Source organism: Lepidothrix coronata, unplaced genomic scaffold, assembly GCF_001604755.1.
Source record: "Lepidothrix coronata isolate B3197 unplaced genomic scaffold, Lepidothrix_coronata-1.0 Scaffold75, whole genome shotgun sequence".
NCBI classification, from domain to species: domain Eukaryota; kingdom Metazoa; phylum Chordata; class Aves; order Passeriformes; family Pipridae; genus Lepidothrix; species Lepidothrix coronata.
The window spans coordinates 8,349,388-8,364,144 of NW_016690255.1; the positions used below are offsets into that span (position 1 = coordinate 8,349,388).

The 14,757-nt window shown below is 35.7% G+C and overlaps 1 protein-coding gene across 11 annotated transcripts in view; it reads right to left on the minus strand.

The window, feature by feature from the left end:
* PTPRM (protein tyrosine phosphatase, receptor type M) overlaps nucleotides 1-14,757 on the minus strand; it is a 461,846-nt gene that overhangs the window by 212,733 nt on the left and 234,356 nt on the right. For all 11 annotated transcript variants that reach the window (XM_017819524.1, XM_017819523.1, XM_017819522.1 and 8 more), the window contains exons 8-10: nucleotides 8,389-8,697; nucleotides 5,162-5,271; nucleotides 566-767 (exon numbers count right to left, since the gene is read on the minus strand). In XM_017819524.1, the coding sequence (XP_017675013.1) occupies nucleotides 566-767; nucleotides 5,162-5,271; nucleotides 8,389-8,697 (621 nt within the window). The remainder of the gene's footprint in view (nucleotides 1-565; nucleotides 768-5,161; nucleotides 5,272-8,388; nucleotides 8,698-14,757) is intronic.

Consider the following 14,757-nt stretch of genomic DNA (forward strand, 5'->3'; position numbering starts at 1 on the left):
AGTCACACTGCTGTTATTTGAAAAACACCAGTCCTGATGTTCTTGTCTAATACAGTTTCATATCCACTTCAGTCCACACGCCTGCTAGGAACATACGCAGACTGGCAGTTAACTACACTTTCTAAGCGAGCACTAGATGTATAGTATTTCTACTCTACTCTCAATTGTTCATGGCTCATTAAAGAGATTTTCCAGCACTGTTACTGTACTAATTTAGAATCATGTCAAGGTTGACTAAGCTCTGAATGAAACCCTCATCTTCAGGTCCAAAAAACCCTATGCTAAATGTTGCAACTGCAGCTGGCAGTGGCTGCAACACATAATTCATACGGTTTCTTGAGTGGTATGTTACAGTTGTGAACAGGAATTTCAAAGTATTAGTTAATATTGAAACACTTGGCAGTTCTTCAAATATGGTAATATATGTCACTTTGACATCTTCAGGGATGAACATGTTTTTTACTTTTTCAGTTTGCTGCTTGTTAAATTATAAAGAGGATGTAAACAACAAGAAAATTACCCAACTCATTATCATAAGAAAATAAGATATTCTTTGATCAAGTACCTGATATTTTAGTGGTGAACTGATTTGTTATTGGAGGTCCAAACCCTTTGGCTGTGCTGGCTCTGATGGTAAAAGAGTAGGTAGTGCCAGGATACAGTCCAAAAAAGAGATAGTGTGTTTCATTTCCTAGCTTTGAGACTCGTCCACTTTGATTGGATAAATCTATTTCTGGGTCAAAGGAACTCACTGCTTTGTAGGTGATCTGCAAAAGAATAAGAAAGTTATAAACTGCCTTGAGGAGATTGCATCTTTATCCAGTAAACCCTTCTGATGTATGCGCTGTCAGACATTTTGTGATAAGCTATCTTACTCTCTTATACTCTTCAAATCCCAAATCCCACGAAGGGACACAGAAAAGTCCTAACTGGTATGAGTTATTACTTCTATAGATTCAGAGACTTAGAGGCAGCTAGATTACAACTCTAAACGATGGGTTCAGGCTTACATTAATTCCTTCAAGATGTTAGCTTTAACTGTGTCATATTTTGAATTCATCTTACTGTTGGTTTTGATCAGCAACAGTAACAAAGCCAAAACAACCAGGTAAAAACTGAGAAGTGAACAACATGGGGTGTAGCCCCACCCTGTTCCAGCTGACTTAACTGTAATTACACTTTGCCCTGAATAAGGAAGTCCATAAAAGATAATAAGTGCAGCTTAAGGCAAAATTTTCAGAAACTGGGTAAAGCTTCTATTTTAGTCTGAAGCTTAGCTATTACATTTGCTAATTTTGAATTTTTCAGGTTATTATATTGTACCTAGGTCAGATTCTCATTTGGAGGAAAGGAGAGATAAAATGTTAAGTAATATATGCAGAGTGTATACTGTATCCTCAGTTTGATTCAAACAGTATTTTTAGCTTTCATTAGAAATGTTAATATAAGTTCACAGTAAAACTTGATCCAGATTTCTTCCATCAATTACTGATTTCTTTGCACTGTAATGAGAATTTAAAAATAAGAAAACCATAAAAAAATTAAAAAGTAAAAATTATTCATCCCTCCTTTTTACTTTTAAAGTTTCATTTTTATGCGAATAATTCCAGCACCCTCATTATATAAAGTGATAATTGACATTCTTTTTGCTATGTTTACTCCATATCATTATAATTAAGAAGACATATAATACAATACATAGAATATCCAAGTGTTGGCATTACACACCTCAAAAACTTGCAGTTTCCTAAACCCTTTGACTTAATGAAAACTGATTTTTATATGACCCATATAGTATAACATCAATAAAGTGCTGGTAATTAGTAATAAAAACTTTGATACCATTTAAATAAACCCCGACATTTCAGTAGATATAGGTAGATCCTCTATAACTCCTCATCCATAAACTGAACTAAAAGTGCCTTAAAAATGATTCAACTAACCCTTCTAATTCTTAAAGACGACAGAAGAAGGTTACATTACCAACTATCTGAACTTCTATCAGTAAAGAAATTGAGGTTATATATTGCTTAACTGAATCTTCCTATCTCATGCTAAGTGTTTTTATGTCTGCTTTTGGGAGAGTGGGTCATAACTATTTTTTGAGATTTTAAAATACAGGTTAAACAACTACATCACAGTTAAGCTTGAAATACAGGTGATCCTGTTTGCCACAGATATGTGAACTAAATGACCTCCTGCAGCTCCCTTTAATTCTGTTTTCTATATTTCTATGATTCTTAACTCGATTTTCCAAAATCTCATTTAAGTTTTATTCAAAATGATACCAGGCTATCAGAGACTCAGCAGTATATGTTAGATTCTTACAAAATTTTTGCAGTGGTTAGCTATTAGATAGCTAAATGGCTGATGTTCCACAATGAAACATGTTCTTCCATGGTTCATGAAGAACACATGAAAAAAATAAGCATTTTTCCTGGTTAAAATAAACTTGAACTGTTTCTATATTTCACTCCTACTTGAAGGACGGTTTCTATGTTTGGGGTTTTTTTTAAACTGTTGCTAATGTCAGCTCAGCTTTAAAGTGATGAAAAAAAGGGGCATGAAGGTCATTTTCTCACTGGATGTTGACTATTTTTATTAAATTTAGATGAAACCTTGCCCAAAGGACTAATACCTTTATTCCAACAACTGTGGACCTGTACCGGTGACAGTGAAGCAAAATGGAATAATCTGTTATTATGTTTTTCTCACCACACATATGAAAAGACTGTCTTCTTCAGGTACTGAAAACAAATAGCTGGCCCCAGAAAACAGACTAAGTTATGAGATTTTTAACAAAACAGAGACTTAGGTCCTCTGAGTAAAAAATGCTAGACACAGAGTTGAGATTGAGCTTTCTCTCTGGGAACAGGGATGGAGACTCAGGACTGCACATTAAGTTTATCTGTCTGCTGGGATCGAGACCCTGAGACTTTCTGCTGAAAAATGTCTGCTGCTGTAATCCTAAGGCTGCCCTTACAAAAAATAGCTACCAGCTAAAGAGCTTTCCCTGGAAAGAGCAACCATGCTTCTAGGTCTAACTCAGGCTTACATGCAGTTTTGCATTACCCAAGCTGTGGGTCTTCTACTCTAAAGTACCCGGCACTCTCATACTTGTTTTCCTCCTGGCACTTCAATTCTTTCACCCCTGGTTGTGTATAGCCCAGTGGCAGGTGACAGGACAATGGAAGGAGCATTCAACCCTTGCTGTGGCTCTGTGCCTGAATCGTTCCCCCGCAGGCAGATCAGAATGAATTGGGGAATCTCTCAGGCTGAAATGTCTCCCACCCAGGCCTTCCCCTTACTAGCTTAGTGCTTGTCTGCTAGACCAATCTCTAAAAGTTGAATGCCATGAGCATAGTTTTCATGAACATACCAAACATGGCTTATGTTTGTATAAAAGCAGCTTTAATGGCTATGCTTTTCAGATCTGAATTGTGGATGCATACACAGCCAAGGCTTAGATGCCTCTGTCTAAGCTTTGGTTTACAACAGGATGCAGACAGGATCTTGACTCCTTATTCCTCAAGCTTGGGTGATTTGGAGCTGTGCTGGATGCATTACCTTGAAAGCATAACTATCAGCCTGAGGTGCCTACTGAGATATCACGGATAGTCTAAACCAACCTATAAAACATCGGTACCTAAATTTCATCTGTCTTGTCTGGATCTGATCCTGTTCAGTTAGCTAAAATACAACTGAAGTAAACTTTTATACTTCACCAGAAGTATACATTTAAAATAGGTAATATGCCACACTGTATATTTGTTGGCCCCCAGGTAGTTTATCAGTCATATCTATAAAAACTTTGTGAATACATTTTAGGCTTATAAGCAAACATCAGGGTAGAAAAAGTACTGACAAACAAGCTTCCAGCAACCAGGTGCCTGTTCATATTCAGCCTGGACTGAGTTAACATCTTTAAAACAAGGGACAACATGATTGCATCAGTCTGTTGGTATCTTTCACTTAAAAATGAATTAAATTATGTTTCTGATTTAACTGATGGCCCTGCTGCTCCCATCTCTGTTTTGAGATGTATTAAACAGTATAAGGTGATTTTCTTTCCAAAATCCTCTTCACTGTTGGAATGCTAGGTTCTTTTGATGTTCAGAAATGTGCACTGTTTGGACTACCTTAGGAAGTCTGGTCCTTTCCCATCTCTGAATACACCTGCACAAGTCCCAGTACAGCTGATGGAGTTAGATTCACGTATACATTCAGGAATGAACTGCCCGTATATGTGTGTATACTCCTCAGTAGAGTAATTAGACACTCATGCATGTTCCTAAGTACAAAGAGGATTCACCACTGTGCGTTTCTATACACATAAGGTCTAACATCAATAATAACATTTAACACTTAACTAAAACATTTTGATCCCTGAAGACAGACAACTGATGAACTAGCTACAAAGTTTTTAGCTTTATAAAAAATCAATTCATACTTTTTCATAACATTTTATCCTTCTACAATAAAGTAGTTTTCAAAACAGTATCAAAAGGTTACCATTCAATTTAACTTTTCTTTTACACCATATCTCATTTAGGTGGGTTTTTTTAAACAAAACATTTCAATAACAATTTTGTAGTAAGGTCAGGTAAGAAGCTTAACAGTGATTACTGTCTGACAGCTTAATCTGTGCAGTCTTTTGTCAAATTTTCTAAGAGGTATTCAGGCAGAGGTTCCACATGAGAAAAAGCAGTGATTTTTAGACATCTAACAACATACAATTTTGTTGAATTTGCATTTAAAAAATGCTAGATTTTTTCTGAATTATGCCTGCTTGTTTCTATTACAATAGGCTTCGTGTAATGAGTCCTATCTAAATGTGACGTTGACTGTCGCTGCTGTGTTATGTCTCCAATTTTTTTAAGAAATTCACTAAGATCTGTCTTTCAATCTTTTAAATATTTCATCCAGATTACTAGATAGAATGCTATATCACATGGTTGTAAAAAGACCAGTTGTATTAAAGCTGGTAACTCAAGGACATTCTGGGTCCTGCATAATTCACTCCTACATTATATATATTTACTTTTCAAATGGAAGTTAATTTTACATAAACTGTAAAAAAATATTAATTTGCATACTAATTATGCGCTTTTGAAAATCAGAACTATACATAAAAATTAAAACATGGCAAATTTCTAGATACCTCATACAAAGTAATAACACCATATGTTTGCACCGGTTCTCTCCACTGAAGAAAAATCTTCTCTTCAAAGGTACTCCCTTGAATGGATTCAAGTGGTACAGCACTCGGGACTAAGAGATAAAAAAAGAAAAAAAAGAATATAAGAAAAAATTCAGAAGGACACACTCTGTTTAATATTTGCACTGCTGAGGCATAAAAACCATCCCACTATTATTTCTCCAAGACTGAAGCAAAAGCCAGGGTAGCTCAGGAGGAGAATGATTTATTTAACAAGACAGTGCCGTTATGTGTCACCTTCAGTGTAAGAAGGAATTTGTGAGCATCACACATTTCCTGTAAAACTTTATGGATGATAAAAGGACAAATCAGCTTTTTATAAGGAATTAGGCAATATCTCAAATAACAATTTTTGCAAATAAAATCTACTTGTGATACCTACTTATCAACAGTGTTACTGTGCCAAAATGGCAAACACATTAAACATTCATATATGAAAATGGACAAGCACTGAAGTAACAAGGTATAGTTTCAGGAGACTGAACTAGAAAGGTTAACTTGGAAAGACGAGCCACATGTTGCATAGAACGGCAATGCTCACTGACATTAGGCCTGAAGACCTACAACAAGATGAACATAAGAAAATTATGAAACAGCCAAACTAAAAATCTGACATTATTAATTTTTCTTAAAGTTTCTTAATGTATGAGAAAGACTTCTGAAGAACCAGGGAGGTCAGAAGGTTCTGCTAAAAGGTATGTTAACCACCCTCAGGTATCTAATTCTGTTTCCCTTTTGTTCTGCAATCATTACCTTATCCCCAAGCCAATCTCAATGCACTTTTCAGAGAAGGAGACATGTAAACAGCACATGGACATGCACCTGTGATTTTATTTTGTAACACCACTGTCAAAGGAATGTGGAAAGAAAATCCCCAAAAATGCACACAGGACTGTTGTGAGGCAAAAGGCATTGGGGTGTTAGCATCTTTCCACAAACTGCATGTGAAAATCCAGCAAGAAGATACACTTAACATTTTCCACTTGCTACAGAAAGAAGGCAGAAATTACTTTCTGCATTGGTTGAAATAACTTCTCATATCCCTTACTGAGATTTACCTGAATGGTTAAGGAAGAGAAAGATCTGCAAGCAAGATATTTGGTGACTCCTTCCTGTTGACACTTTTGGTAGAGCACTATCCTTCTCCTACTGCTCCATGCTGTTGGTACGGGAGTTTACAAGGTCCATAGCTCTTCACAGAGTTCCCTGCTCCACCAAGGGGAAGATCCAAGGACACAAGTGGTGGTTTCTGAACTGGCCTACCAGTCCTCTATGGACCAGTAAAACAAAGTCTATAGGGTAGCTTTAATTCTGGGCACTAAATCTTGCTTCCAAGTAGTAGAGAAGTGGCAAAACTCATTCTGAATCACAGGGTTAATGACTTATGCGTAGAGGAGGAGAAATTAAACATAGCATAAGTAAACTGAAAGTATAGCAAACCTCTGTAGTAACCCTCTAAAATTATCTGAAGCTCATAAACTCTGAGCAGTTATGCCATAAGGGGGGGGTCAAACATTGGCAGAGGTCACCCAGACATGTACTCAAACTCAACTGTACAAGTCCTTGAGCAATCTGCTCTCGCTTAACCTTCTCTGAGCAAAAGGCTAGATTAAGTGAGCTCTGGAAGTCCCTTGCAACAAACATGACGGCGTGATTTGAAAAATTAAGATGATTATTTGGGTCGGTATACTCTGTTGTGTTAAATTCAGATTTATACACCTTAATGAATGTGTATGGTATACTAAAACCTCATAATTTTTGTCCAAGGTACTCTTTCAGCCACTGATGCTGGGTTTTAATAGGTCTTAGACTAATATAAAGTTCCAGAGGGCCACGAATAAGACAATTTAGATAAAATACATAAACATCCCTGATAACAATAAGCTCTTTAGCTTTGTCATCCTACAATTGAACTGAATCGAAGTTAGAGGATGACACCAAAATTAATTCTAATTAAACACTTTTTTTGTTAGCTACGCTTTGTTGAATCCATTGCATTAGTAACTGTATATTCCTAAATTGTTTAATTTATTCCCTCATATATTTTGATTAGAAATTAGTACTACATAAAACCAATGCAGCATACATTAAATAATTTAATAATAGGTTTAAATGACAGACTTCAAGTATTTATTATAAAAGGAACTCATTACTGCTGAAGTTTTTACTAGAAATATTTCCAACATGTTTGCAGTAAACCTATAATTGATCTGGAAATAAATACAAAGCCATTCCTGTTCAGATTGCAGATGATAAAAATGGAAGGAGGACAGATCTGTTATACAAAGCAATGCCAGTCATTTGATAAGGTTTCTTTGAAATATATGCATTTAAAATAGCTAAAAGCAAGGTCAAAAAAACTAAGGTACACTTGTAGAAGGCACTAAAGGACTATATATCAGCACAGAATGTTCTGGAAAGGTGAAACATTCCTGGTGCATGACCAATTCAACAGGGAAGTCCCATTTTGGTATCGTAACTAACAGAGCTCCAGTAAACTCTCTGCATGTGTAATCAAAGAAATATCACAGAGGACTTAGGAGGATGGTAAAACCTTTTCATGCAATATTTTTAAGAGCACTAAAAATACACAGTAGCCAATTCTGCTGTCCCTGCTTCAAAAAAGACATTTGCAAATTACATTTTGCTCGAAATAAAATAAAATTTTTAAAAAAGAGATATGAAAACCCCTTGTGAGTTGAAAATTATTAAAAGGAAGGGAATATCTGTATACTTCAATGTCTGTATATGGAATTGTTTAAATAAGCAACTAACACTGTCCAGTGGTTAGGAAGCCAAAGAAAGAGAAACTGAAACCACAAATCAAGAACAAATATTTAATGCTGAGCACATCACTCAGTAGAAAAGCTTACATGGGGATACTGTGGACAATCACATGAATTTTCTTCAAACTGATGTTGGAAGTTTAAAGTGGTAGAATACAGTTCAAGCACAAGTTACGAGTTTAATGACGAAATGATTAAACTAGGTGTGATTTTACAGGTTATAATTACAGCTCCACTGTAGTAATGGAGCTTTACTCTCTTAAAATTGGCGAAGTTGGTGGAAAATCTCCTACAATTTTCAGTAAAAATAGAACATGCACTTATAGAGAAAACTGTATTGAGTATCAGGTCATGCACAATGTATATGTAAACAGAAAAACTCACCATCCTCATCAGTTTGCACTACAAGTTCTTGGCTTTCTTTTCGTCCTTCGGGATTCATTAATACTAATTTGATGCTAACATTTGTGTATGGTGACAGATTAGTAATTGTGTGCTGGGGATGTGAACTTTCTGTATCCCAGCTTACTTCTTCTCTCACTTGCTCTTGACCTCCAGCCTGGTAACGGTAATGGACTGTGAGGTTGTACCGATGGCAACGTGTGACATTATATCCAAATGGTTCCCAGCAAATAGTGATTTGTCTGGATTTGATCTCCACAACTTCTAGTTTTCGTGGTCCACGCATTGGATCTGCAAAATTACCGATATAATTCTTGTATGATTATTTATTCATATTATAATAGTAAGTAACATAAGAAATAAGGAGTCATATAGTTCTATAAATATGACATATAAGAAGAAATAGTAATCCATTGCTTTATAGAATCACACTGTAATAGAGGTATAGGCTTCTGAAAAACACAAAAAAAGTGAAAAGAGAGAAGTCCCTTTGATGAAAAACAAAGAGCAAACAAAACACTAAAAAGTTCTTAAACTCAAATTGCATGATACAGTTGAAATGACACTTACTTTTTTACCTATCTGTTGCTTGCAAAAATTAAGTCCAATTTCTTTTTACAAATTAATTTGCGTTAACACTTTTACAGCAAAAACCTGCGATAACAAGTATCTAAAAAGAAAATGTAATTTCAGAGAAAACTAGCAAATACACAGTGATTTTCTTGAAGGACTGTTTATACAAAGGCTAGATGGTTCTTCAGCTATTTCATATTCATGTGTTTTTAAGTTAGACTGAATGCAATTACTTGATCTCTATTTGCCAAGGACATTAAGTTAATAATACAATTCCTTTAAAATAGTTCATAGGGATTTTTTCCTTCAAAAACATTAGTTGTTAATAGTGCAAATACCTCAGCTTGTCATAGTGGTTTAGCAAAGAATCTAAAGAAATAAGACAGGAGACACATCAGCTCCTATTCTACTGCATCTGTGCTTTCCTAGCGATATTCCGGTTGATAACGAGCCATCAATCACATCTACCAAAATCCACATAACAAGCACCAAAGATTGTGGTTGATGAAGTTAAGTTCTCTTCAATTCTACTGATCCCAGCAACTGAGATAAAAAATTGAATTAAAATTTCCACCATATTACAAGCAGAACCACTGAGCTGACACCCCCCCATGTTTTCAAAACACTGCCATTAATAGAGCTATTATACATATTTAGCAATAATTTGGGTTTTTTTCATATTTGAGTCCTCCACAAGATTAAAGACAATGTCAGGTTTTATCCACTGCTTCACTAGTTAAACACTTAGAAGACTTTTAATGAGTTAGAAGCCTCTTATATATAAACAAATTAATATGCATCTTCCCTCTTTTATGTTTATTAATCAACATGTCTTCACTAGGAATGTTCTAAACAATTTACACAGGATTTAATCTTTTTATTTTTTAATATAGTCTCTGCATGCTTGAAATATTTGTTCAAAGATGTTATTCATCTTAACTCCTTGAAGAAAAGGTGTTAAGAAATTGCTTGTTCTAACATCTAAAAAGCAGGGTATTTTTTCCCCCCTTTCAAATCATCCAGCTTTTTTTTTTTGTAATTAATTTTCACTATCAAACAATGTTGATCACCAGTACAGAATATTTGGCAATTGGTGAAAAAATGGCAAAACAAAACAAATTCTAATCCTGGTCTCCTTTCTAGTAACTCAACTGAGAGGTAAAAATGTCTCCAATAAGGATAAATCACTGTAGAGTCATTTACCTGCTTCCATGCTCAGATATCCCAGCTGAGAATCACAATGTTTGGGGGGTTTGCAATATTTTCTACTGCTACAGCAAATAAAATTAATAAGAAGCAAATCTCAAGGACTGGAAAGTCTTAAGAGTTTCATATAACCCTAAACATTTACTTCTGTGTAGTTCAGACATAAATTTCATGGAAAATGAGTTTTCCTTTTTTTCTTTTTGTTTCTTTTCAGCTTCTAAGAATTTCTTCATTTAAGTGAGATGATGAATAGCAAAGGACATTTGACAGGTATTGTGTAACTGCAGTGCTATCTGAATGGGCTAAGTAGGACTAGAAAACCAACAAAATTGAGGTGACCCTGACATAGAACATTAAGCAATTGAACAAAGCTCCTAGCTGCAACAATATGGAACAGCCTGCTTAGTTCCATAGTAGGCACATCAGAAAATTCACAAGGGACCTGAGAAATCATTTTATTAGAGACACAAAACTAATTCATAGCATTTTAAAACTGAAATTGAGTGGCTGTACAAAATAACTGGATCAAAACCTATGCAAGATTTGTGCCCAGGAGAAAGATACTCCTATGTCATGTTACCTTAATAAGAAGTACAAGGTAGCTCTCTAGTTAAATCTTGAAGTCATTGCTATGAGAATGACATACATTTTCACTTCAAACAAAACAGACAAAGGAAAAAAGAGATTAGATTGTAAAAGATGGAGACAATACGGCTTCAGTTGATATTCACAGGATAAAGCTCATCAGACAAGGCAGATGCCCTGGTTGCTTTTGTTCCTGACTTGATTCTGTAATCTATAGCATCAGATAGGTACACGGCTCATATCTATTTTTCTTACCATTCATTCAGAGATAATGCAACTAATAGGGCCCTGATGACCTCTGTTGCAAATGAATGTTTTAAGGTCACTACTTTTAACCATAAAAGAAAAAGCTAAGGTAACAAAAGAATTTGGGGATTTAAAAAACATGGGGCTCAAAACAGCCATGAAAAATAGCAATTATTGCAACAAAAGACAGAAAAAGAAGTTTCCATTTGATCAAGTTAGCACTGAACTTCTCTGAAGGTATCAGTGTATACCCCAGAGAAAATATTTCATATAATAGAATCACAGAACCATCAAGGTTGAAAGAGACCTTTAAGATCACCAAGCCCCAGCACCGCCACTGCCACCCAGCACTGCCACTGTAACCTCTAAACCACTAAACTGTATCACCCAGTGCCAGATCCAGACGCCTCTTAAGCACTTCCAGGGATGGTGACTCCATCACTTCCCTGGGCAACCTATTCCAACAGTGAAAAAATTTTTCTAATGCCTATCTATCTATCTATCTATCATCTATCTATCTATCTATCTATCTATCTATCTATCTATCTATCTATCTATCTATNATCTATCTATCTATCTATCTATCTATCTATCTATCTATCTATCTATCTATCTATCTATCTATCTATCTATCTATCTATCTATCTATCTATCTTTAATGTAATACAGTTCTGAGAGCACAGTACATCATTTCCAATACACTGGAAGGTATATGCTTTTCATCAGGAAGGATGCAGGATACTTGGGGAAAGAAAACTGCATAAAAAGAATGACAGCTAATGACTATGATTTAAAAGGGAAAGCTGAATCAATTACTACAGCATGATGACTTCATTTAGTTGATTTTTATTTTCTACAGGATCTTTTTATCACTTTCCCACAGTGAGTTCCCAACTTTAGGTGAAAAAGTGGCATTTTGTAGAGATGCTGCTATTGTGCTTGTGAGACTTGCACTACCTATTCATGCATTAGTGGAGGGTTGTCATCCTAGCAATGGTCTGCTCTTGGTAACTTGAATCGGGTAAAGTAAGTGATAGCTACATAAAGAAGTGTCATTTCACAGTGCTAATCACAACTGAAATCACACTTTTTAGAGACGATGATTCATAAAGAGATTAACATACCACACCTATTGTACTACATACAACATACACACTTCAAACCACAAAAGCTATTTGCTGAATCTTTGCTCTCTCCTTAGTGAACGCCTACCTGCAGAGAGGTCATACAGCCAGATCTCTCCACCCACTGCAGTTTTCTAAATGAACCGAGCCTCTGCTGCTCCTCAGTATTCTAGCTATTTTCTTATGCTTCACTGGTGAGGCGAATGGGGAAAATAAGGTCTACCAATTCGTAAGAGAAGAGGTTTTCTTCCCAAAGGAGCACACTGCCTGTCACGCCTGAAGCTTAGCCAGGTAGTTCTTACCAATTCCCCTGCTGGTGCCTGCAGCATTTTTCATACTGCTCTCCTTCTGCCAGCTTCAGCAGGGTATCAAGCAGTGAATTCTGACAGTTGCAGCTCTGACCTGAGGGACCAGCAAGACTGGTTCTAGCCCCTGGCACTTCAGCATCCCATTTAATCCGTGATCTTGGCTCCTTCTCTGCTCCACAGTTTTCATGAGAATATGGAGCAGAGACTGACAGACAGGATCAATTTCCATTGCAGCTGCAATTCACAGCTCATTTCTCTGGAACTTCACACTTTACTTCTTACCACAAGTGCAATGCTTTTTCAGAAACTCAATTTCAGAATCACAGAGACATTTAGGTGTATTTTTAGCATCCTGTCATTGATCATCAAAACCTGGGTTTAGAATTAGCACTCAGACTGAAGTTTTGTCTTTTTGTCAAAGACTGCACAGACCTATTGAAATAAGAGATGAAGAAAGTAATGGCATGGTGATTTTCTGCCACTCCATGATACTTCAGGAGCTGCAGACATCTGGTATGTGTTAGATACTATTTGAAAGACACCCAAATAATAGGAATTAAGAATTTACTTCTTGTCTAGGCAAACTATTAGTGTGGTTTAGCTATGTAACAACTCTTGGGACTTGAATTTCAGATTGAACTCTACTGTCCTTCCACAGGATGTAAGAGATAAACAGAACAAGAAAATATACAAATTTAAGATGAAAATGAATGATCTGAGATTTACATTATTATCCACTATAGCTCTTTTAAACACGATATTTAATTAATCTTAATTAAATGTAAAGACATTTTTGCAGATTGCCTAAGCAGTCTTTTTCAAATCACTTAGCATCTTTTCACATCAATTCACTCTGAGTAAAGTGGGAGCCATAGCACTCTAGCATCAGTATCCAACTATCTCATATAATTTCATGAATACCTGCAAGGAACTTGTATACTAGAGTGATGGAGACCATCTATAGGGCAACAGAAAATAGGTCTTGTGAGTCAGGTGCTATCAAAGCAAGAATATATGGTTTGCTTCTAGAAAACAAATCTACAGATTTGTATACATCTATAGTTAACAGCAAGCAGGAAAATAGGCAAAACAATTTACTTGTTTGTCTTGTCTTTATTTGAATTGATTTGATTTGATACCCAATCTACACGACTGCTAACAATTTGAGATTTTTTGCAAACTTGGTCAGACACTTTTGTAAAAGACCACATTCAACTGTGGTGGAGTGATTTTTATACTGTAATTATTCTTCATCTGAGTTCTTCAACAACAGATTGAAGTTCAAAAAGAGTTCTTTCTTCAAAATACCACATGATCTACCAGAGCTGATAACAGGTCAGGGTTTTTTGAATTTCAGTTTACCAAAAGTTGCAGAATGCAGTGAGGAAAGAAACAAGGGGCAAAATTTTTGTTGGCGCAATTTCACAGCTTTTTAACACATTTTTATTTCAGTCAGATTTGTTAATATAAAGAACTGCTTTGTAGTTAGGATTAGAGGAAGAAAAGGAAAACTTTACACTTTACCCACATGATTTTTCATACTGTCCATTATTTGGGTTATAAAAGAAAGGAATCCAACAAAGAGAAGGCAAACAAAGAAACAAAGGGACAAATGGCTGATGAGCAAAATCAAAATCCTAATAAGAGGTTGGTGGCGTGATTGTACTGTTGAGTCCAATTATTTTACAGTGAAAACAAAGACTAAGCTGCCAGTGTGCACGAACCTGTTAAAGATCCAGAAACAACCCCTGGAGTTCCAAGAGGGACACATTAAAGGTTGGTCATCTTACTCATCTAAGAACACAGCACGTTGAGGTAGCAAGCAAAAATGTTAAAAACCAGCAAAGAACAACTGTAAATTTGTGGAACCCTAGTTTCATATAAAATATCTCTACTTCCTGTCATGGAGTAGACATGGAAATTGACAGCAATAGTTATTAAGAATATTCAGGTAAAAGACCAAAAAAGATACACAGCACCTCCTGGAAACGATTCCAAATCATGGTGTTCAAAATTCTTAGCACCCTTTCATATTACTAACTAATAGCATTTCTAAAAGAATATGTCCCTAATTCTGCAAAACTAGATGCCTCCCACAGAAAAGCAGCACTTCTATCTGTCTTCTAAATGTACTCCCTGACACTTGAAAAAATAGTGGGATGCAAGCCCTGCAGAGCTTCAGCACTAATGAGAGAAATAACTATGAGACAGCAAAACTGAAATGGTAGTCACCTGCAATACCACAGAGGAAGGAATAATTTGTTTTATATATCTATATCTATATATATATATATATATATATATATATA